The 25145-nt window shown below is 39.9% G+C and overlaps 1 protein-coding gene across 1 annotated transcript in view; it reads left to right on the forward strand.

Annotated features, from left to right (window-relative positions):
• Nucleotides 1-25145, forward strand: part of TOX3 (TOX high mobility group box family member 3) — a 148943-nt gene that overhangs the window by 82897 nt on the left and 40901 nt on the right. The window contains exons 2-3 of the mRNA XM_063945310.1: nt 13133-13198; nt 21489-21518. Coding sequence (XP_063801380.1) covers nt 13133-13198; nt 21489-21518 — 96 coding nt within the window. The remainder of the gene's footprint in view (nt 1-13132; nt 13199-21488; nt 21519-25145) is intronic.

A 25145-nucleotide genomic window follows, 5' to 3' on the forward strand; every position in this document is an offset into this window, starting at 1 on the left:
GGGACATGACTATACCTCCCACAAGTAGGCCATGCCCCCCAAAAGTACCCAGAATCACCACAGCTCTTTACAGCACTGATTACACTGATAACTTGTTAATATTTACTGCAGATCTTCTTGTCTAAATCTGGGTACAAACCTGGTCAACTTATCAGCAGACCCGCTGTCACGCCAACTGGGCAGCCAATCCAGGTAAGTATACACACTTACCGATTGGCAGCTCAACGTTTCAGTCAGAAAACCCAGCTGCGTAGGTAGCCCATCTAAACAAGTTTACGGGAGGTTAGCGGATCGCCCATACACACTGGCAGATGCACCAAGGTATTTGAAGATATATTGCTGCACAGCTTATGCAATATGTCTATGAACAACGTCATTAGCAGACATATCAGGGGTACACACCCGCTGACCAGTGACATGTGGTCAGATCAGAGAGCCTTTCCTGTCATACTCCAGTGTAAACCAGAGTTTTGACTATATAAAGTGTACGAAAAATACAAAGAATATATTAGTAATATTTGCTTTGTATTATTCTAATCATATTTATAGTCAAAAATCTGGAGTAAAAAGTCTATGGCAGGTGAGGGGCCTATCTTTTCCACACATCTCTGATCAAAACTCAACAAATTTCCATCAATAATACTGCATCTTTGTATAATGTCCACATGCAACCCTGGGCTCATATATTGTGTGTACATCTGGCTCTGGTACTAGCCAGTACCTCCTCAGCCATTTACTTCATCGCATTTCCCTGCCACTGACAGACTCGCGATACATCAGTTGTGCAATTGAATGGCTGATATATCAGCCAGTGTGTACCCAGCTGAAGAAATTGCATTGGATCAGCATCTAAATTCATTCATATGATGTTGATTTATGATTTTTATGGTAAATAAGGTGTGTTTATGTGCTGTAGTATGTCTATATGCGTGTTCTTGTGTATATTCTTTTAATACAGTATAGGTACAATTTTATAGCTTTATACTAATAAAATGTTTTCTACAGTCTTTAGTGGTTTGTTGTCACATTTATTTAAAATTGGACATTGTATTGTTATAAGGACTTTTTTTATTCAGCTCACAAATTTATTATTGTTAAAATAAGTACTGTTTCAACAGAGTATATAATAATGCTTTTACAGTAAAAAAAAAAAAGTGTGTACATAACACCATATTGTAAATTTAATCTGAGGCTATCTATTTAACAACAGTGATGTCAAACCGAAAGAAGATATTTTAGGTAATTTTACAAAATTTCCATGACCTTGGCTTACCTTTGATTAATACATTGTGTTATACTTAATAACACCTTACTGTAAAGTATATTTCAGTACATAAAACTCCCAACCACTTTGGGTTTTTTTTATAACTTGTCCTCCTGGTTTCTTTGTGCTTGACAGACAATTTATTGGAAACAGAGAAAGCATTAGAAATGAGAATAAATCATTGGATACCCTGGAGCAGAGTTGGCTGTTATATACTGAAATTTGTAATACCAGCTCTCAATTTTTTGTCACCTAGTCACTTCACATTCACCAGTTAAACATTTGTTTTTTATCTGAAATAACACAATCAAACATATAGACCAGAGGGAGAAACATATTGTTCTATTACAGAATGGTTTGTTTCTTGTACACATAAAAAAGGTGCTTGGTTACATTCAGTACATTGAGCTCTAGAGATGTTTTGTTAAACAGATCAATTTTCCTGTTGCTTGGACATAATACATCAGTTTATTTATAACCTATTCCAGTAGTTGGTGGACAATAACATGTAATGTTCTTTAGTATGTACTCTGGTAAGATTTACTGAGTTAGGTAGAAAATGACAAAGGAAAAGTTCAGAACATAATCTGCCTTTGTTTTGTTTTCATTTATCGATTTTAATTCTCTTTTTAATGTTTTACTTCACAAAAGATATATAAACTCGTAATGTATGTAAGGATTTCTGCATTGGGGTTGCAACAGATAACTGGTCTCTTCAATATGATAGCCACAGAACTTTCCTCTTGGTTGGGGTCACCAGTGGTAGAGAAGGGGACAGTTGACACAATATCTCAAGCTAGACTTTCCCTGACACAGTAGTATCTGATGCAACTGTGTCAGAGAAGTCTGCTGGTGGCTGCTGGAAGCTAAATTTTTGTCTACTGCTGGGCACATCCCACCTGGCTGACTCCTCAGTTGCCATTGCAAAAGTCCCTCAGCCTCCTCTTCCTGGGCTACAGAAAGGGGCTGCAAGGAGGCAATCAATCCTCTAGGACAGAGGATCTCAAACACGTCCCTCAAGGCATCCCAGCAGTCCAGATTTTAGGTATATCTATGGCTCAGCACAGATGGTTAAATCAAAATGTCTGAAGTGCTAATTAAGTCACCTGTGGCCAAGCATGGATAAATTTAAAACCTGGACCATTGGGGAGCCTTGAGGACTGCATTTGAGAACCTTTGCTCTAGGAGCTCATGGCAGTTGTGGGCAACTCTTCATGGCTAATCAGACTGTGTGTGATTACCCACAGTCTGCTCTGGACTTCCTGCTGCAGTACAGCCATAGCCCCCTCCCTCCTATTCCAGTAATCACAGAAGCAACAGGCATATATTCCAACATGCTATGCTCTGTTTATTTTAGTAAATACCTTATTCAGTGAAAATATTATTAGCCCTATTATTGCTGATAAATTAACAAATCATTCGTTATACACAAAATGATTTATGCTCTAATTGAGCTGTACAGTATATTATAGATGAGGTTACAGTTGGAATGATTCACTATAATGGAGTGTACAGTGTAGATACAAGTAATATATATATAAATCAATTTTTCGAAGAATATGAATTTAAAAAATCAATGTTGAATTTACTTGACACAGACCTATATTGAAATATTCATACCTGGTATAAATGACCCCAAATTAAAATTAATTATTTTGGTTTCAGTTGGCTTATAGTAACAGAAACACTGGATTATCATTATTTTTTTCCTTTAGGGGCTAAATTTCTATGATACACCCATTATATTTTTTTTTATCCATTTTATATACACGTTCTATAATAACATGTATATAGCACTTCACTCTCATGAAACTCCTGAAGTCTTTGGCGGTCTTCTTACTACAGCCAGTCATCTTCACCATGTCATCTAGTCAACTAGCACTACAAAGAACTTCCACTGTGCCCTTTAAAAAATTGTCTGGAATTATAACAGAATGTTTATAGAATCTGTAGACAGAATAGAGATTATAATTTCAAAACATAACTGCCAAAAAAGAATCTCCACCAATAAGTATGTACATTGACTGAACTGCTAGGAAATTAAAACAAAACCACATGCAGAAAATATGGGCATTTTATTTTCTTAACAGCTGAGAGCCCCTACCTCCTAAGGAGGAGGATCTGCTTACATTCCAGCAAAGCTTATGTCTTGTGTGACTCCACTTTAATCATCCCTGGGACAACCACAATATTATTTTTAAGTAAAACAGAGTCCCTGCCAGGAAGTCATAAGATACATATGTATGTTCCCAGTTGATCACACTGTTTCTAAATTATAAGCTATTAATTATAGTCTGATAAAGATACAGAAGATATGGTGCCGTACTTCAGGTGGATGCTTTTCAAATTAGACGGACCATTGAAACCACCTGCTAGTCTAAATGCTGAGGGCCTTCTGTCCCTCATTGGTATATTGCAGTGTTAACATTGTTACCAATTTTCCTAATTTCTCCAGGGCCAATACTAATTAATGGATACAGTTCGCAGCTGATTAGCAGTAGTTTCTTCAGTAATTACATTCGCATGCTAACGGTTCAGAAGAGGATTCCTAACCCAGTTCTTATTTCACTGAAAGACTAATTTGTTTTCTGAATTGTTTGGGCCCTTGAGATAATAGCTCTTTTAATTCAGTTTTTCAGACATTCTTACAGATGATGTTAGAGAGTTTAACCTTAAATTGTTTTTATTGTTGTATCTATGTTTATATTGCATGGGTAGTGCACCTGTATTTTTTAAGCAAAACACAGGGACGGTTCTGTAGAGAGTCAGGCATAGTTTGCTGTAGGGTGACACATGCTGCAAAATAGATATAAGTGGCTAATCCAATTAATATTGATAATACATATCATCTAAAGACAGGAATTTGGTATAATAAGCATTCTATCATGAGAAAAGCAGGACATATGGACACAGAATGTGATCATTAGCCACAGGTAAGTAAATGTTATTGGTACATGAAAATTAATGGTTTACAGTTAATGCTGCATATAAAGACCAATATTGACATCTTTGATTACATCTTCATATCTGTGCCGGTTATTCTGTTTATTACCACACAGTTAACAAGTATTAATGTTTTTCTCCCATTAAATGATAAAGCCTTATGTCCAGCTGTTGCTGTAGCACTGACCCCATAATGCAGGGGTGAACCGCTTAGCATACATATAAACATATATGTTATGATGTATGGAATGTATGTGCTGGCTTGTTCCCCCAGAGATTGTCAGCGCTGTGTCTATCAGGTGCCGTATGGCACCCAGGACTCGGCATAATTCTTCACACCTAATAAGCCAGCCCTCCCATTGGCTAGTTTTACAGGAGTTTAGGGGCATGCTTAGGAGTTTAAATCCTTATGCCGAGTCCTGGGTGACATATGACGACTGATAGACACAGTGCTGCAGATACCTGGGAGAACCAGCCAGCACATATCCTATATAATAAAAGGCTAATGCTGCTCCTCACCTCTATCGGGGTAGTTCAAGTGTTTTGCGCACTTTTGGCCACTAGATTGCCGAAAGCATTCTGATGATAACCACCATTGTTCCTCAATGACCGACTCCAGTACCCTAGCCAGCCAGCGCATGTGGGGGCTGCTGTTGTGCACTAATAAATTGCATAGGTTGTCCTAGAGGGACAGTTGTTGCATAATTCTCACTATACACAGTCTATAATAAGTAGGAGAATTGCCTCTGCTCACTTTATTTCAGGGGATATGATGTGTATACCAACAGAAACAATTGACAGAGAGAGAGAAAAGGGGACAATGAAGGGCAATATAGGCTACTGAGGGAGTTAGTAAGGCAATGCCACACACCCTCTTACATTGGTTAGTGTGACATAAGGCACAGGTGTAATAGGTGGATATAAAAATACACGTTTTATTATAAGAAGAGTTGTTGCAACAAATCATAAGTACAGACCTTTAATGCTTAACAAAGCTGTTGACACAGCGAAATGCATTGGTTTTAAGAAGCCCTCTACCACAGATCTCATAGATATCCTGGAATACGCCTAGAAGTCCACTTACCATCATAAACGGGGAATTCGCTGCCGTCCGAATAAGGAGTACAGGACCAAGCTTTCAATAGGACCTATGTGTCCGGAATCAAGCATCAAAGGTCTGTTCATCTTACTACCTAAGGACTAAAAACATCAGGCGAGTGTTTATTGCACCCCTTGGACTGTGGCATTTCTTCCATGGACTATAAATAAGAGATCATATGATGCTTCTACATGTGGTAATATACTATATAAATTGCTGTGTTGAGCCTGCCCTATTTGTTTTATATTGATAAATTTTAATGTATTATAAATTCCATTAGTATTTATGATTTGTTGCAACAACTCTTCTTATAATAAAACGTGTATTTATTATATCCAGTTCATAGCGCTGTACATTATCCTTCCACAACTGTTCCCTCAGGGGTTAAATATCCCTTAAACAGCTGCTTTAGGTTAAGCATCTCATTTTGTAGCGCCGGGCCTATTACGTTGGTAATTTTTCCTTTACAGGTGTAATAGGATATTGCAGCGAGTGTAACTGTGCAAGGATAATGCTGCAGGGCGATCCCAGCATTCACAATGATTTACCTTACATGATATCCCTGTCTGACTGTGGAACAGTTACTTAGCACAAGGGGCACATGAGGCAGCATGGTAGCTGGGACTAGGTAGCACCAGAGGTCTAGTAAGTGTAAGGCGCCCTACAGGCATTTTCATTAATAATATTTATATACAATATGGGCAGGATGTGCTGATGTATCACCTTCAGCAACACAAGTAGCATGAGCACAGAACATGTCCATAAAGGCAGTGAGAGTCTGGGCACTCCTGTGTTGCCATTATTGGGGTGTACCTTCAGCTGGCCCTCCTCATAAGAGCTGTCTGAGTCATCCACATAGTCAATAAACTAGAGATTATCCCGCACCAGACTAAAATATAGAAATTAATTAGAAAAAACCAACTAATACAAAATAGACCCCAATGGATAGCTATCCGTTATGTTGGAGGTGCTCCAGGAATAATGTAACAAGTACACAGTTAATCGACGTGTGTGGTAGGACCCACAGCTCACCGATAAAAGAAAATTCCTTTGTTTGGAGCACTCTTTTTAGATAATATATATGTGATGATGAAATGTTTGTTTAAAACGTAATATTTATTCTTCAACATTAGACTATAAAATACATGGGGTAATACAATTCAAAAAATATTTAAAGAATTCCCCTAGAAATATAGTGTTGGACGTAGAATTCGTCCTTGTGGCAAAAATTTATCAAAAATCATATGTAATCATAAAACTTGAGCATATAATTCATGCACAGCTCAAAGGACAGTCATCTGTCTAAGTTCCAGCAGGCGGCATACATAATACATTGTAGGTCATCAGATCCTGTGGCTGAAGAAAGTTTGCACATGAAACTAACATATCCTCCTAAATCCCAGTTTAAATAACAAAAATCTAATAATTACATCGGCACGACTCCTCTGTTGTATCTCCAGTAAGAATAATATAAAATTCAAGTAATGGGTGGCTACCCAGCCATATGGCTAAGCATATCATAAACAATGTAATTCAAAATAAACATAGCAGAGTATTCCATGGGCAAAGCAGTTCAAAAATAACATTATAACAACCTCAAAGTATGTATCTAAATGTTGGTGTCACAAGGTATCACACAAGGTTACTAAGTAGGATCCCTGGAATGATTAGGTTGTATATAATAGAAGTGACTGTTGTTATTGTGCAGAAGCAAGCAACAAATTGCATAAGTCACACCAGATCCAACAAAAATAACCTTTGTGTGTAGTATGTGGTCAGAATATAAATGCCCTATGAGTAGCCACTCAAGATCATAGAAAATAAACCATACCAAATATATGTCACTCTGCGCCTTTGAGTGCATACAGGATTGTAACCATAAACAATAATTTTTTTCAAAAACCACAAATTGTATAAAAGAATTTCTAATTCTATTCTTCTATACAATTTGTGGTTTTTGAAAAAAATTATTGTTTATGGTTACAATCCTGTATGCACTCAAAGGCGCAGAGTGACATATATTTGGTATGGTTTATTTTCTATGATCTTGAGTGGCTACTCATAGGGCATTTATATTCTGACCACATACTACACACAAAGGTTATTTTTGTTGGATCTGGTGTGACTTATGCAATTTGTTGCTTGCTTCTGCACAATAACAACAGTCACTTCTATTATATACAACCTAATCATTCCAGGGATCCTACTTAGTAACCTTGTGTGATACCTTGTGACACCAACATTTAGATACATACTTTGAGGTTGTTATAATGTTATTTTTGAACTGCTTTGCCCATGGAATACTCTGCTATGTTTATTTTGAATTACATTGTTTATGATATGCTTAGCCATATGGCTGGGTAGCCACCCATTACTTGAATTTTATATTATTCTTACTGGAGATACAACAGAGGAGTCATGCCGATGTAATTATTAGATTTTTGTTATTTAAACTGGGATTTAGGAGGATATGTTAGTTTCATGTGCAAACTTTATTCAGCCACACGATCTGATGACATACAATGTATTATGTATGCCGCCTGCTGGAACTTAGACAGATGACTGTCCTTTGAGCTGTGTATGAATTATATGCTCAAGTTTTATGATTACATATGATTTTTGATTAATTTTTGCCACAAGGACAAATTCTACGTCCAACACTATATTTCTAGGGGAATTCTTTAAATATTATTTGAATTGTATTACCTCATGTATTTTATAGTCTAATGTTGAAGAATAAAGGTTACATTTTAAACAAACATTTCATCATCACATATATATTATCTAAAAAGAGTGCTCCAAACAAAGAAATTTTCTTTTATCGGTGAGCTGTGGGTCCTACCACACACGTCGATTAACTGTGTTCATCCACATAGTCGTCATCATCATTGTACTCATTGTAGGATCCACTGCTGCTGCTGGGGTTTCCGTTACCCAGATCCACCCCGAAGCAGAGCCGGGCCATGTTCTCCTTGAGGGACTCGTAGATGGGCTCCAGGCTGTTGCACATGTATGAAGCAATGTATGTACACACATTGCTTCTGCACTGACTGGTACCCTTTGTGCTTCTCTCCACATCTTCCTGTCTGATCCATTTAGGAACTGCTACCATTTTAACAGGCCACTGGTTAGCTGAGAGACCGCAATTCTCAGCTAACCAGCAACCTATTACTATGGTAGCAGCTGCCGATTGGATCAGACAGACAGAACTGAGACAGCTTTCCAGACCAAAATGCAAGATCCAGTGCTAGGAAAAGGAAATTATGCCTTTTTTTCAGATCCGATCCTAGTGGGAAGACCCAAGCCGGGATTCAGATCTGCTTGGAACCCCTAAGTTTGGGTGGGTTCAGTTTCCTGGAAACTGGACCCACTCATCTCTAGTAAAAACCTAATATTTTAATTTATTTTTGGTTGGCTGGCTACTTTCCTAGGGAGTGGCCAGTGAAGTCACACAACATATTCTGATTGATCATTTGATCCTTGTGTCCTTCTGTATATCAGATTTCATTGCACACTACCAAAAGCTGTGGTTTTGGTCGGTTTGCTGGCTTATTTTGGGAAATCAGAGAGATCTGTAAAATATATTATACATCCATGCTTCATATATGAAACTTTTTTTTTTTACATTTTTTTAGCTGCCTAATATTAGTTTGTCCTCTGCTGCAGATACTGTGGGGTAATGCATTCTAGACACCCACCAAATACAGTTCTAATTACCTATAATTATGGAGTCCAAAAATGATTCCTGCTAGAGAACAGGTGATTTGCGTGTTTTTTTAATGATGAAATGTTGCCTATTGCAAGCAAGCATCTACTTAAGGTCTATCAGTGGATACAGATGTCTGTTGTCAGTCAACTAATTACTTGCATCATTATTTTAATTATTGTAACTATCAACATCATGTCTAATTGGTTTTGTGGCATCACTTCAGGACATCAAGTCTTATTTCCAGTTGCAATTGCTTACAACAGTGAGCCTCAATTATTGCATCACTATGAACTCCATTAATTTAGCAATTCAAAAAATACAGACATAAAAGTACAACTGTTGGTTTCTATTAATATGTACTGTAGGGGGTTTCAGAGGGGGTGCCAGTTTCAGTGATTACAGATTTATAAAATGTATTAATGTAATAAAAAATAAATAAAAAATTATGTATTGTGCAAGCAGAGTATCCAATAATGCTTTGATGCATTTCAAAATTATGAAAAAAAGAAATTATGCTAGAAATTAGTATATGCACAACTTTATACATGCAATACAAAATACTGTATACCACGCAAAGCAATTTTTTTATGACTGTTTTTTAATTCATGATAATATACTTCACTACAAAGGAAGAAACAGAACAATTTGGATAGAAGAAAAGCATTTAAAAGTTTATGTAGCTGAACAGACACAGAAGGTTTAGAACTGTGCGGTCTGTTTTCTGATGTCTGTGAAAAGTGATATTATCCTTCTCTTGTTAACTTGAACTTATTATTTTTTTGATGCACTATTCATTCTTGTTTAATAAAAGATTGAATAGAGTTCCAGTAGCTCATCGCCAATTTTTTTTTGTATTATATGCTATAATGAAATACAAAGCCAAGACACAGGCAATGGATGCTTGAATTATTCATAGATAACTAGATGAAATGGATAGAAATCTGGAATGATGACACAATGATCAAAAGTTTATTTTTGTTAGAGTTCATCATGAGTATAAGGTTTTGATTCAATGCAGAGTACACACTAGGTGATATACCGGCCATTCGAGCAAGCAGGCGATATATCGCTGATGGGTCAGCGGGTGTAGGCAAATTATATGTCTGATTGACGTAATTAACAGACACATTGCACCAGTTCAGCACAGCCAAAGGCTGATATACAGATATATCAGCACATCTGTCTGTGTGTAAGGGCGGTCTGTCGACCACCCGTACACTCGCTGTGGGGCTGATGTCACAGCTGGGCAGGCAAATTCAATTGCCAACCTGGCTGTGATGTGAGATCGACACATCGAGCAGCCTATTGATAAGTTACCTGGATCGGCCACCCTGTTGACGCGACAGTGGGTCTGCCATTAAGTTGTGATGAAGTATACCCATCTATATTCTTTTATTATTATTATAATTATTATTATTGTTATTGTTGGTTTTGTAATGTGCCATTCCCGGACAATGAAGAAAACATATAAAATAAAATAGGGACATACAAGGTAGACAAAATAAATACACACTTCAAAATAAAAGGTAGGGATAAGGGCACTGCTCATGAAAATTTAGAAGAGGAAGGCATTTGGCTCAGTTCAGATTTGGAGAGTAGCAAGGTTATACTAGTGTAAATAGTAAAGGTGGGAATAGGGTAGGCTCTCTAGTAACAAGGTGGGATTTTTGAGATTATTTAAAGACTTGAAGAATGTTGGGAGAGTGATTACACATAGCAGGGAAATCCTTAGGTAGGTACTGTAGTGTCCCAAGACAGTGTCGGACTGGGGTAGGAAGGCCCCACCAGAAAATGCACTGACAGAGGCCCATACTTATGGGTGTGGCCAGCCTCCACAGAGTCTTGAAATACACCATAGTCCTGTGCAATATAATGTAACATGCACAGGACTATGGTTCCAGAGTGTGCATTGTGATCAGGTTCGAGGCTGTGCACTGTTCCCTAGAGGAGGGGGTGGGCCCTCCGGTAGTGGGGCCCACTGTGGGTTTCCCCTGTGCACCTATGGGCCAGTCCGACCCTGTCCCAAGAGAAGTCCTATAGTCCTATCGGAAGAGGAAAGGCTAAAACCAAAGGTAACAGACAGAAGAGGCAAGGCAAAGTAAATTCACAGAGGTGGTGGGTGTGTTTGAAGGGTGGTGGCCTGGAGGCTTCATAGCTGACCATAATAATCAAATAAAAATCCTTGAACACAGTTGTATACATTGTAAATGTTTAGACTACTTGACTTTAAGGAGGAGAAATTTGAAATACATTTTCAAAAGGTGCGTCCACATTATAATGTAATTATTGTGAGTTGTACCGATATTTTGGGGGGATTTTGCAGACATGCAAATTAAAGGACTGAAATTATACAATCAATTGTATAGATTTCAGTGAGTTGGAAATCTTAATGCATTTTAATTATTGCTGTAACATTTTGTTGCATGTTCTACCAATGCTATACATTCCAATTCATTTTCTGACAGGAACTCACACAAATGCAGTGTACTTTGGTTGAATAAATTGCAAATAAATTAATAAAAGAAAAAATAGAATTTGGTTTGTAATAGATTATAATATGTCTTTATCTTAATTACTTCTATAGGTATATTTTAATTGTATTTACCATCACAAATATTTTGAGATGGCAATTGTACAGGGTTTGCTAACCTACCTCCATTATTGATGTGATAAACTGATTGGGAACAATAAAAACGTTATTAAATAAGAGGCATTATTAGCGCTCAGTGACTGGTGTTTGCCACCACTTCTAAATGAAAAAAGATACTGTAGCCCACATAACTTAATTTACCAGTGTCCGACTGGTGCATGTAAGGCCTACTGATGAATACAGTGGTAATTTAAAGGGTGTTGCCAGTCACCAGAGGGGGAGTGGAGAGAAGGCACAGATTGATTTAGACAACCATTAGAAAGGACTTAGCCTGTGAAGAACAATGCCTCTTTATAAAAGAGGGAACATGTGTATATCAAAACTGCCTGCTTTGATTTACAGGGGCCTAATCATGGTGTACTTTACATATAAACGACCCAAGCACCCAAGTTTATTCATGGTCCTGCTCCACCAAGTTACCGACCCTCTAGTAGAGTAACAATGTATAATTTGAGTGCACAGGATGGAACCTGACCCCTAGAGAAAGGAGTGGGGCACTCAGATAGTGGCACCAGGGATTTCCTCTATACACCTGTAGGCTAGTCCAACACTTGATATTACTGTATATTTCTTTCATATCATAACAGATGGCAAAAAGTTGCACACATTCAGCAGCACTTTACAGAGATTATTTCAATCATTCACTTCAATCCCTCCCCCAGTTGAGATTACACCTACCAGCATATTTCTAGCGTATAGGTGGAAACCAATCACAGATCAGCAAGTTACAGGGGCCCTCCCAACTGCCTCCCCACCACGGGACACTGCAGCACATGGGTGGGACAGTGAGACAATGATCAAACAATGGGACTGTCCCATGAAAATTGGGACAGTTAGGATGTATGCCTTTAGTCAGTAATTAAACTCATGACATCAGTGCTGTGTGGCAGTAAAACTTAACTACTGTGCCAACCATACTTCCCAGTCATGTGGTGTTCTTTTTTAATTTATGTCACTTGCAATCGACATCATGATCCATAAAATAACAAAATACAAATTTTAGGGTATTTATTAAAAGTATCATTGCATTTAGTTGATAGACTATCTTATACCAGGTGGCATTAAGAGGCATGGCATAAAGGGTGAAGGTAAACAACCATTTTCTGTGTACAATATATTTTTATTGAGTGAAATGTAATTTACATAATAACTGCTATATTCTTTTGAACATATATTCTTCTGTGATTGTAACTCAGTGGATACTCTTTAGCCACAGTATTTTAAGCATAAAATAGTATTTTGTTGGAGTGGAACATGGTAATTAAATTTCTAATGCAGAATGACTTGCTGCCTGCACGCTTTTGCATTTACGTTTTCTGAGAAACAACAATTATCTTCCAAGATATGATGGATGAATAGAAATGTTTGTTATTACTTGTTTGGATCATTATGAGCTGAAATATATCAAACTCAGGATTTGCTAAGCAAAACAGTTTTCTCCCCCCCCCCCACCATTTTCTTTTTCAGTTTGGAAATAATAACAACTACATGAATATGGCAGAAGCCAATAATGCATTTCTTGCTGCAAATGAGGTAGGTGTATTTTTATCTCTTCTCATATACATCTGTTTGCTTAGATAATTTAGCAGACAGGGGATAAATAAGATTGAAACTCTGCATCTGAATGTGTTTCATGGAGCACAAAATAAAGACTTTAATGAGAAAGAAAATAACCTGACAATACTACATTACCACTCAATTTAGCCGGCCATAAGGCAGTTACGCTCGTAGCATGCCAATGGAGAAGGTGCTTGCCTAATGGGAAATCAAGCACTATGAACAAGACAATTAGAAACATATGGATTTTAAAATTCTATGGTTTCAGCACTTTCTTATATCTGAAGCTGGTGATATTGGTGGGCATCCAAGATAAGATAAGGTTTTTAGTGCAAAATCTGTTTATTAAAAAAAACCATAGCAACAACAAACGGTAACATACAGACAATCGTAATAAAGAGTATTGTCGTAGTACAACTGGAGGTCTGTTTAGCTCCCGTGGCTAATAGCAGAAAAACCTATATCAAAGTTATATAACAGCACAGCACTTGGATAAATACAGTTTGATAGCAGACACATCATGTTGATCGTATTAATCCAAAACAAAGAACTCAATAAAGAAGAGGAGGAAAGAAAAGATACAGAGAGAAACAGAGAAGAAGAAGAAAAGGGAAAGGATAAGAAGGAGCATCAGAAGCAGAATCAAATTCAGATTCAGATTCACCTGGTCCAAGCGCGGACATCCTGCTTGCCACAGAATGGAAAGCAATACGTTGAGGTAGAAAAGCATCTAAGAGGACGTGTAAGAGCTGGAAGCAAGGATGGACCTAAAGGTTGGGGAATATTTGAAAAGTAGCCAACGAGCCCACGTGTCCCTGAAGGACGAGTAGTCCCCATCAGCGGACGTCATTATATCATCTAAGTCCATATATAGGTCTACTCCAGTCAACCAGTCCCTAACAGTTGGAGGGGAGGAGGATCGCCAACGGACAGGAATCACCGCTTTGGCGGCATTGTTAAGATGGCATAACAGGGAGTGTTTGTAGCTCGAGACAGGTCTGGACGAGTAGTGGAACAGCCAAAACAGAGGATCTGTCTGTACCGCTTCCCCCGTAATATCAGCAGTAAGTGAAAATATCTCCTTCCAATAGGGCTGAAGCAAGGGGCATGACCACCATATATGAAGCGGGTTCCCTGGGCCAGAGGAGCAGCGCCAACAGGTGTCGGGGAGACCAAGACCCATTTTAGAGAAAATGTCAGGGCATCTGTACCATCGAGAGATCAATTTGTACTGGGTCTCTACCACCAGTGTGCTAGGGGAGCAAGCATGGGCCAGTTTGAATATTTTCTCCCAGACACCACCCCCAAGCTCCCGGCCGAGGTTTTTGTCCCACGTCACAGTATAGGATGGGAGAGCTGAGCTAGAGTCTGCCAGAAGCAAGTTGTATATCAAGGAGATAGAGTGAGACGGGGGTGACAAGCCATCGCAGAGGCGTTCGAATGGTGTGAGGGCCGAGGGCCCCCATCCAGGGTAACCTTGGGAAACCAAAAAGTGGCTGACTTGCTGGTAGCGCCAAAAATCTCTAGGTGGTAAGTGCCATTTCACCTGCAAATCCGAAAAGGAGACAACCCCACCCCCATCCACCAGCTGCCCGACCCTACAGAGTCCTAAATCAAACCAGTGCTGGAAGGCCCGTGCGTCCATTCCCGGGGGAAATCGTTCATTAAATAAGAAAGACATGTAGGAGGAAGTCGGTGAGGAAACAGAGGGGGATTTTCTAACTGCCTTCCAACACGCCAAAGTGGGGCCCACAGTGGGGTGAGAAATGGCAGGGAGGGCGTGCAACCATTGAACAACGGCAATAGGCAAGGGGAGCACCTGGCTCTCAATCTGCACCCACTGTTTCGATGGAGCTGCTTTAGACCACCAAAGAATCTGTTGGAGGTGGCAGGGATCAAAATCGGTAGGGTCTGCAATAGATATAAGATTTTAGGGAGGGAATTTATCTTGAGAACACCCAAACTGCCTAACCAAGAGAAAGACTTGGAAGTCCAGGACTGGAGGTCTGCACGAATCTTAGTTAGGAGAGGAGTAAAATTGGAGCCGAAGAGACGTAAAAGATCCCTGGTAATAGTAGCCCCTCAGTATTTCAATTGAGAGGTGTGCCAGGTGAAGGGAAGTGCCGCTGTAAGACCAGATTCCATGGTAGGCGGAGCAGTAAGATTCAGGACCACAGATTTTGAGTAATTAATTTTAAAGTTAGAGAGCTCGCCAAAGAGCCTGAACTCGGCCATTAGGTTAGGTAAGGAAACTATAGGATGCGTGATTGTAGCCAGTAGATCATCAGCGAAGAGGGCAAGCTTATAGTCAGTGTCTTGAAGCCTGATCCCAGAAATATTTGGATTCAACCTGATTGCCCTAGTTAGGGCCTCCATACAGAGAATAAAAATCATGGGGGACAGAGGACAGCCCTACCGAGTCCCATTATTAATATCGAACGATCCGGATAACGAACCGTTAATCACAATTCTAGCCGAAGGGGAGGTGTAAAGGGCCGGAACGCGATGTAAGCAGGTCGGACCCAGTCCCATGTGCCTCAACACCCCAGCCATAAAACCCCAGTCAATTCTGTCGAACGCTTTTTCAGCGTCAGTGGATAGTAGGATTGCCGGGGTAACCTGTAGGGAGACATAGTGTATAAGAGCAATGATCTTAGACATATTGTCCTTCGCTTCTCGACCAGGGACAAACCTCACTTGGTCGCTATGTATAAGGTAGGGTAGGAGGGACCTGAGCCTATTAGCTAGGAGTTTGGCGAAGAGTTTGACGTCAACATTGAGAAGGGATATAGGCCGGTAGCTGGGACACAGGGATGGGTCTTTGCCTTCCTTAGGGATGATTGCGATGTGGGCCTCAAGAGACTGCTTAGAGAGAGGATTAATATCGGAAACTGTGTTACACGTGTCCAAGAGGAGGGGGAACAATTTATCCTTAAAGGCTTTATAGTAAGTGATGGTGAATCCATCAGGGCCCGGACTCTTCCCAGAAGGAGCAGATTTAATAGCTTCATCAAGTTCTTGGGAAGTAAAGGGCCTTTCCAACTCCTACCCAGCATCCTCAGAGAGTTTAGGGAAGCCAATCTTTGTGAGGTAGGCGTCCACATCGCGTGACCTAACGCCAGTCGAATCGGAAGAGGGGAGATTGTAAAGGGAGGTGTAGTACGAACAGAAAGTCTCCGCAATTTTATCCGTGTCGTGGAGAGAACGCCCATGGGCATCTTTGATGGAGGGGATGAACGAGAGCGCCATCTGAGTACGTAGAGCCCGGGCAAGCATTTTGCCCGGCTTGTTGCCCCATCGGTAATACGGATTACGACCCTTCTGAAAGGAGAATTTCACTTTGTCCAACAGTAATTTATTCAGGGACGAACGGGCAGTGATCAGGTCCACATAAGTGTCAGGGGAGAGGTTTGCCTTATGGGTGGTTTCTAGGGATCCTATTTGCCGTAAGAGTCCCTCAATTTGGCCCAAATGTTGTTTCTTTAGATAGGAGCCCAATTGAATGCACTTTCCCCGGATTACGCATTTATGAGCCTCCCAGATCGTCAAGTCAGAGACATCAGGAGAGACGTTACACTTTATATACATATCAATGGCGTCCTCAAGTTGGGCTTTACAATACGGATCGTGCAATAGAGACTCGTTAAAGCGCCACGAGCGTCGCTGGGCAGGAGAGGGTCTGAAGACAATGTCAAGTCTAACTGGAGCGTGGTCAGACCATGTTATCTGGCCTATGGAGGCATCGCAGGCCAGGGGCAAGTGCCTGTGGCCAAGAAGAATATAATCCAGTCTAGAGTATGAGCGATGGGGAACTGAATAATGTGTGTAGTCCCGGTCAGACGGGTGGAATATGCGCCAGACGTCGGACAGCAGGTGAAGGTGGCGCAGCATTGACGTGGGCCTGGAGGAGGTGTCTAGGGTGTGGTCAAAGGTCCAGTTGAAGTCACTCCCTACAATCAGGATCCCCTGTTTCAACGCGTCGACCCTGTCCTGAATAGCCTCGAGGAAGGTAGGTTGACCTTGATTGGGAGCATATATGTTAACAATTGTAAAAGTTGTATTAAAAATTGAGCATGTAAGTAAGAGGCATCTCCCCTCCTCCAACCTGTGGACCACTACATTGGTGATGGGTAGATGTTTAGCAAAAAGGATGGCTACTCTCTTAGACTTAGAGTGGGAATAATTACAATAGTACGAGATGGGGAAGAACCTATTCCTAATATGAGGGGCTGAGGGAGAGCGTCGGAAATGGGTCTCCTGCACAAGGACAATCTCAGCCCTCTCCGCACGGAATGAACGGAGAGCACCGGCCCTCTTCTCAGGGACATTTATGGCGTTTATGGAGAGTATCCTAAGTGTGGAAGCCATACGTCGGGGAGGTTGGGGGTCTCAGAGATCCCAGGCTGTGGACCAAGTGAAGAGGAAAAAGAAAAAGCAGGATAGAGCGAAGAAAAGAACAAAGAAAGAAAAGTGTCCAAGAACCAGAAGGGAAAGGAGCGACGTACCAGAGTAGGTCGAGGAGTACGATACCGCAGCCGGACAGGAAAGGGACCATAATGGTGCCCCTGTCTCAGAAAGACCATAGCGGTAGGGGGTACAGTAGCGGGCCGCAGACCCGCCATCCTAAAAACAATCATTTTAAATAAAACATGTGCAGTGATGATAACTGGTGTTGGTTGAGTAGTACATGAACATTAACATGAAGAATAACAATAATAGCAATACAAATAGTAATAACAGCAAAAACTGGAAGGGTCCTTACAGGGTAGAGAAGAGAGAGGGGAAGGAAAGAAAAAAAAAAGGGGGGAAAAGGGAGGGGGGGAGAGATTCACAATAAATCAGAGGTCATGAGGCAGAATCAACAGAGAGACTAAATAAATGAGTCTCACAGGGGGGTCTAATTTCAAACCCAACATAAGAGACCGTCAAAATCAGAACTCGAAAAAGACCAGCACGGCCCTTCAGATGGATTCTCATCAGGTAGCATCTAGCAATTGGGGGGGGATCCTCGCCTTTGGATTTCCTCTTTGGATTCTGGACCTTGTGCCACCTCTCTCTGGATGGGTTGGCAGAGGCCAGAGTGGGGAGATTAAAAGCTCGCCAATCAGGGAGGGAAATATCCCCCAGTCCCAAAGCAGAGCAAAATCCAGGTAAATCCGCTGGGGATAGGAGTAAGAGGACCCTACCAGCATGGGAGACTTGCAGGGAGAACGGAACCCCCCACCTGTACTTCAGGCCATGCTTGCGTAGTGTTTCTGTCAAGGGCTTCAGCAACCTCCGCTGTTGGAGTGTTCGCCAGGAGAGATCTTAAAAAATTTGAATTCGGGTACCATTAAAATCGACTCCTTCCAAATCTCGTACCTTGCGAAGAATCTCCTCTTTCTGTGAGAAATAATGGAGTCTACAGATAACATCCCTCGGGGGATCAGAAGCCGGAACTTTTGGCCTAAGGGCTCTATGCGCCCGGTCGAATTCAATCAAATCGGAGGGGTCCAGGCCCAGGATTTCGCCAAATATTTTGGTTAGAGCGTCAACAAGGCCGGACGGAGGTACCTCTTCAGGAAGGCCCCGGACTCTAATATTGTTCCGACGGCCTCTGTTGTCCAGGTCGTCTAATTTATTCTGCATCATTTCCATGTCCGACCCCTGCTGAGCGACTGTGTCCCGAAGCTGGAGAAGTTGGTCCTCGACTGTGTCCCTTTCCTCCTCCAAAGAGACAACTCTGGTTCCCAGATGTTTAATATCAGATTGTACCGACGAGATCAGGGTTTGATTAGAGTCCTGGTGTCGGCATTCAAGGGCTTGCATGTCTTGTTTGGAAGGAAGGGAGCGGACATGAGTCAGAATTTCCCCAATCTCACCCCTCAGTTGGGTCATTTGAGCCCGTAGATCCCCGGTTGTGGGAGAGGAAGCCATCATAGACTGGACAATACCCGTAGCAGGCGCAGAAGGAGGGGGGTCGGCAACCGGCGGTACAGACAAATAGGATCGGAGATTCTATTGAGATGGGGTACTATGTGTAGACCGAGCGGATTTTCCCTGTTGATTTTTCTTGCCTCTGGCATGTTGTTTGGATTTCTGGGGGTGTGTCAAGCCAGCAACTGCATAGTCAAATGCAGCTTCACCATCATCAGCAGCTGGACAATTGGAACAACCTTACGGTTGCACAGATGTCCAGTAGCCCACGTGATGGTTACAATGGTGATCCAATGCTGCATCTTGGGGTGCAGGCAGTGCATCTGAAATGCCAGCAATGGGTGTCTTTTTACAGTAGATTCCTCCCGCAGCTGCTGATGATATGGCACTGATCACTCCTGCATCCCACCTCTGAATCAAGTCCTAAATTTCCTTTTTCAGATAATAAAGGTTTAGAGGTCTGAAGTATGTGTTGTTTAGAAGGAGGTAGAAATGTCTTTAACATTTACCCTTTGTCTCTCTTTCATTTGTTTGCCCAAGCCAGCAACTTGTTGCCTTGTTTAAGCAAATTATACATCTTGAAATATGCTGTAAAAAGATACAATCGAGTGTATATGCAAAGCTGTAAATATAGCAAGATACAGATGTGTATGCCTACACTGTTGTGCAAGTTGCGGCAATTAGCCTTTCTCAGTGTGCCTGGTCCTGGGTGACTCTGGCTGCAACAAACATCTTTCTCACTCAAAATGTGCATTTTATTTGCGTAAATGAAATGGGATGCAGTTGGCATCCCGATGGTCAGAATCACAATGCTCACAATACTGGTGACAGAATGCCAGCAACTTCAATTGGTAAGTATGAGGGTTAGGGTTAGACTGGGGTGAGGGGGTGGTTTAGGGTTAGGCTGTGGGATGGGAGAGTTAGGGTTATGCTGTGCGGGGAGGGGGTCTACAGTTAGCCTAACAAAGGGGATTGTTAGGGTTAGGCTGTGGGAGGGTGGTTGGGTTGCATTTAGGCTGCAGTGGGTTAGGGTTAACTGTAAAATAAGTACCACAAATTGCAGGGACTTTCGTTGTCGGGATCCCACTCATTCTGACAACTGGTATTCTGACCATCAAGATTCCATACCAAATCCAATAAAACACCTGGGAGAGGCAAAACTACCATATAGTGTATAGATGCTAGGTCTGGGGAGACATCTGTACACGTGTGGGTTGGCACCAAATGCATATATGCCATTTTTAAAATGTTTTGTTTGCAAAATACATATTCACTATTAGGCAACAAAAAAATAAATATGTACATAGTGATTTCATGCAAATACTCTGCATTAATTAGCATTGTGCTCACTCTGCATGAGTCACTGTACTTTGTTATATAGTATTTTTTCACTACGCAAAGTACCTGCTGCTGCATTAGTATGTTCCTAGGAAGTGGAACAGTATGAAAGTGTTAGGTGATGATGTGATTCTTGATTGTTAGCTGTGGCACCTGTCCAATTACATGTCTACAGTGACTGAATTACCCATTCGATAAACTAAATGGGCATTCTAAATTGCCCTTTATCTAGTATCAACATTTCATTTAGAATGTAGCTGTAGGGGTAGTTTACATGGTACATTTTGGTAAGAAAGGATTGTAGATGCCTTTCTTCTATTGTTATACTGTAACCAGTGAAATGTTCACATACAGTACAGTAGATGGGCTGATCAATAGAGCTGCTGCAAAATTAGCATTTGAGTCCCATCTTTTCTATGACCATCAAGATTTGCTTAGATAATCGAATAATGTTTGGCATTGGGCCCAGCATTTATTTGTGATAAAGAACACAAAACCCCATCTGTAAGGATAACATAATGTTTCATTCTGTAGAATTTCTTCCTACATTTGAATCGAGCATTGATGAAAAGTCCGCTGCTAGCAGCTGTTAAGAGACAATTTAATTCCAGCTGTGATAATTCACCGTGGCAGACATAGGCTGTTATATGTTGATACAACAACCTCTCTGAATTTGCATTTTTATCAAAAGGAACAAATGTTTTCAATGTTTTCGTACAGATGGCGTTCACCCTGTTTAAATATATTTTTATATAGCTTTTTTTATTTTGCAATGATAAATCATTTATTATAGTCTGTATGCCCTAATGATAGTTAAGTTAATCTTCGCTATGCATTGCTCATATAAATATTTTATTTATGGCAATAATCATTATCTAGATTGAAAGGTATGACTTGTCAGTTGTGTTTTATACTTTCCTTTTTGCAACCTTATTACAGAGTGCAGAATTATATTGAATACTTTTGTATTGCCTTTGTAATCTTTTTTTCAAAACATTCTTTATTTGTACAGAAACAGCAGTGGACTGAAGAATGCTTTAAGGTACTCATATTTTTTCAAAATCTTATTGTATTGTTAACAATTGAAGAATTAGCTTTCTGATACTGTGACATTTTATTTTAAATTTATAAATATACAGTGTATGCAAATTAACATTCGTACATAATACAATACTTATAACTATATATCAGCAGCATGGCAAAACTTTCTTCTTTGTTTATATTTGAAGTTGATTATATGAATGAGTTGAAGAACCTTTTAGACTCATCCATGGGCATTTGAAAATACACGCAATGTTATCCTGCTGCTTGTGCTGAGCTATTGAATCACAATCCATATTGACCATAAACATAAGCGACCATATTGGACAAGCTGATTGGCACTCTGGCTGAGCAACTAGATTTGTTCTGGTTTTTAAAGCTGTCCAACAGAAGTTCTGTTTGGCCATCTTCGTCATTTATCAGTGTATTTAACAATGAACCTGTCAATTTTGATCAGATTATTCTTGGGATTGATGGTTGTCCTAGTACCACTTGATTTTGATATGGATCCTATTGCATGAGCGGGAAGATTTGTGATGTATAAAACAGGTGATAATCATACAATCTAAGACCTGAAAAATAAGCCCACTGCAATAGCTGAAGAAATGGTGATAAAACAATTGTTTGCTATTCTCTATTACTCTCTATGATAATATGGAATGCAGTTAATATCATGGCTCTTGGGATCCTGCCTGTCCGAATCCCGAGCACAGAATCCCGACAGCCTCGCCAGGGCTATTCCCACTTGTGGGTGTCCATGACACCCATAGGGTGGGAATAGAACCTGTAGCAAGCGCAGCAAGTTACAGTGCCCACAGCATGGCGAGCCCACAAGGGGCTTCATATCGCTCGCCAAACTGCCGGCATTCTGGCAAGGTGGAATGCAGCTGTCAGGATCATGAGAGCCGGCATCCTATCCGTCAGGATTTCATATCTAACCCGATAATATGAAAGTGGTTGCTAATGAGAATACTATTCAGTGGACAGTTTAGGTCTGATTTTACCTAACTGAGCATACAGTATTCCAAATCCTATTAAGGATAAAAGCAAATGTACCTAGTTGGCTGAATGACTATTGTCCTTTTTAAACCAAACACAATATTTATAGTGAATTAATACCTTTGGATTAACAGTGTACATTTTCCCTTTAGTGAAACAATGGGCAGTTTGTTCTTTGATAAGGAATAATGATGATGATTATTATTATTATTATAAAATGAAGGGCAAGTCAAGGTTATACTGTATTTCAGCTAAATATAAATGAAGCTTCTGTGACTACCACCCAGTTTTCCTGCCATTTGCTTACAAAGTTTGCCTAAATAAGTGTGCAGTATACAGTAATTACACAATAATCTAACCACCACTCTTCAGTAGAGTACCTCTACAAGTTTATATATTTACGCTGAAGTGTGACCTTGCATATAAGCATAATCTTTGGATTTGCAGGCTATTATTTTGCACATTGTTATATTAGCAGCAGCCAAAGGCATTTTGAGCATTTGCATCTCCATGTATGTTTTCACTTCATTCTGTAGCCCTCAAATATTTATTGAAATAATATTTCAAGGGTTTAATTACAGTGATAATGAAAACAAGTTAAAATGCCACATAAAAAGTGTTTACCCGTATTGTTAATGTGATATGTTAGATTTCATTAAGCAGTAATGGTGTTGCAAATGAGTCACAAATTACTGTTGCATCTGTTAAAAGACCACATTAGTGCCAAATAACTGCAAATGCAGCCATTGGTTTATGTTCATTAGCCAATAGCTTCTGATCATGGCCAATCTATCTACGGTGGATAAGAGTTGAAATTTCTGTAGTGTAAAAAGTGACAGTTTTCTTTATTTTTTCCCCTAAACAACAGTGGGGAATAAAATGTAACCCCCACTGCGCTGTCTCCAGCATAAATTGTGCTTTGCATCAAAAGTGATTATTTGAGCTTCAACAGTCTATTCAAATAGCATCTTCCTATAGAATTGCAGGGCTCATCACTCCTGACCTGCAATGACAGCTGACAGGTTGTATATGCAAGCAAAGGGTTCTCTGCTTTTTCCGAATATACTGTACTTCCTTCATGTGCGGTTATTAATTTCTATAATCATTAACAGTTTGAAGAATGACAATGCACTGCCACTAATGAGATCTTACCCCAGAATGTATTATTTTCTTTCCTATTAACTAGCATGCAAAACATTATCTCACATAATGTAAATTATATTTACAGCACAATGACTGTATTCTAATTATGTTTTGTTATAATTTAGAGGCTTGTAATCAGGACCATGTTTGTCATTAGTGCTGCCTCAAGATCATGAATGAGCACCCCCAACCCCTCCAACCTACCCACTCTCTAATGCCACAATGCTCAGTGTGCCCTATCTAATTGCATCACATAAACACGTGGAATAGAGTTGAATAATAAAAATAAATATTTATTTCTCATCTGCCCAAACTTTATCTAAAAAAATAAATAAATAAAAAATAACAATAAAAATATATATATATATATATATATATATGTGTGTGTGTATATGTGTATATGTGCATGTGTGTGTGTGTGTGTGTGTGTGTGTGTATGTATGTGTGTGTATATATATATATATATATATATATATATATATATATATATATATATATATATATATACAAATCCACAAAAGCAGCCACTTCTCACTTATATTTAGACAGAACGCTAGTGCACGGTTAGTATAATCATGCAGAAAAAAATCCAAGGAAAACCACCAGAGCGATTAAACTCAGAAGAACCAGCACACAGCTTGAATGCAAAAAGGAGTTTTTACTTGTCCAAAAAATTCATTAAAAAAGGCAACAAGCATATAGCACACATGTTGGTAGCAGCATGAAATAGATCAATGAATACTTAACATGTTAAGTATTCATTGATCTATTTCATGCTGCTACCAACATGTGTGCTATATGCTTGTTGCCTTTTTTAATGAATTTTTTGGACAAGTAAAAACTCCTTTTTGCATTCAAGCTGTGTGCTGGTTCTTCTGAGTTTAATCGCTCTGGTGGTTTTCCTTGGATTTTTTCTATATATATTTACCAAGTCTTAGGTGGAGATAAAGTGGTTGGAGATAAAGTACAAGCTAATAAGCTCCTAACTGCCATGTCACAACCTGTGTTTGAAACATGATAGCTAGGAGATGATTGGTTGGTACTTTATCTCTGTCCACTTTATCTCCAACCAAGGCTTAGTAAATTGACCCCATAGTTTCCTAAAATGACCTGATGATACTGCCTACATCAGAAAATCAGTCACATGCAACACCCCTTCCTTCGTACACTGCTCATAATGCACGCATAGGAAATAAATCTCTTCTTATAATAGTTAATGTAGAGGACCAGCTCTGTACTCAGACCATTCTTAGCAAACATATATGGTAATGTATATAAAGCTTTGCCAGTATTCCATGTCCCGTTGGACAGAATACAAAAACACACAGCTCACTTAGGTTTACATAATTAGAAGCCTGCGGATGGTATGAGCTCAGGCTCTTAGTGTAAGGAATAGAAAGAAATCAATTTATAAGCATGAGAAAATGCCCCACAGCATCTAAACTACTGTTTACTTCATCATAACATATCCACTGTTTAAACACTG

The sequence above is a fragment of the Pseudophryne corroboree genome, chromosome 11 (assembly GCF_028390025.1).
Source record: "Pseudophryne corroboree isolate aPseCor3 chromosome 11, aPseCor3.hap2, whole genome shotgun sequence".
Taxonomy (NCBI): domain Eukaryota; kingdom Metazoa; phylum Chordata; class Amphibia; order Anura; family Myobatrachidae; genus Pseudophryne; species Pseudophryne corroboree.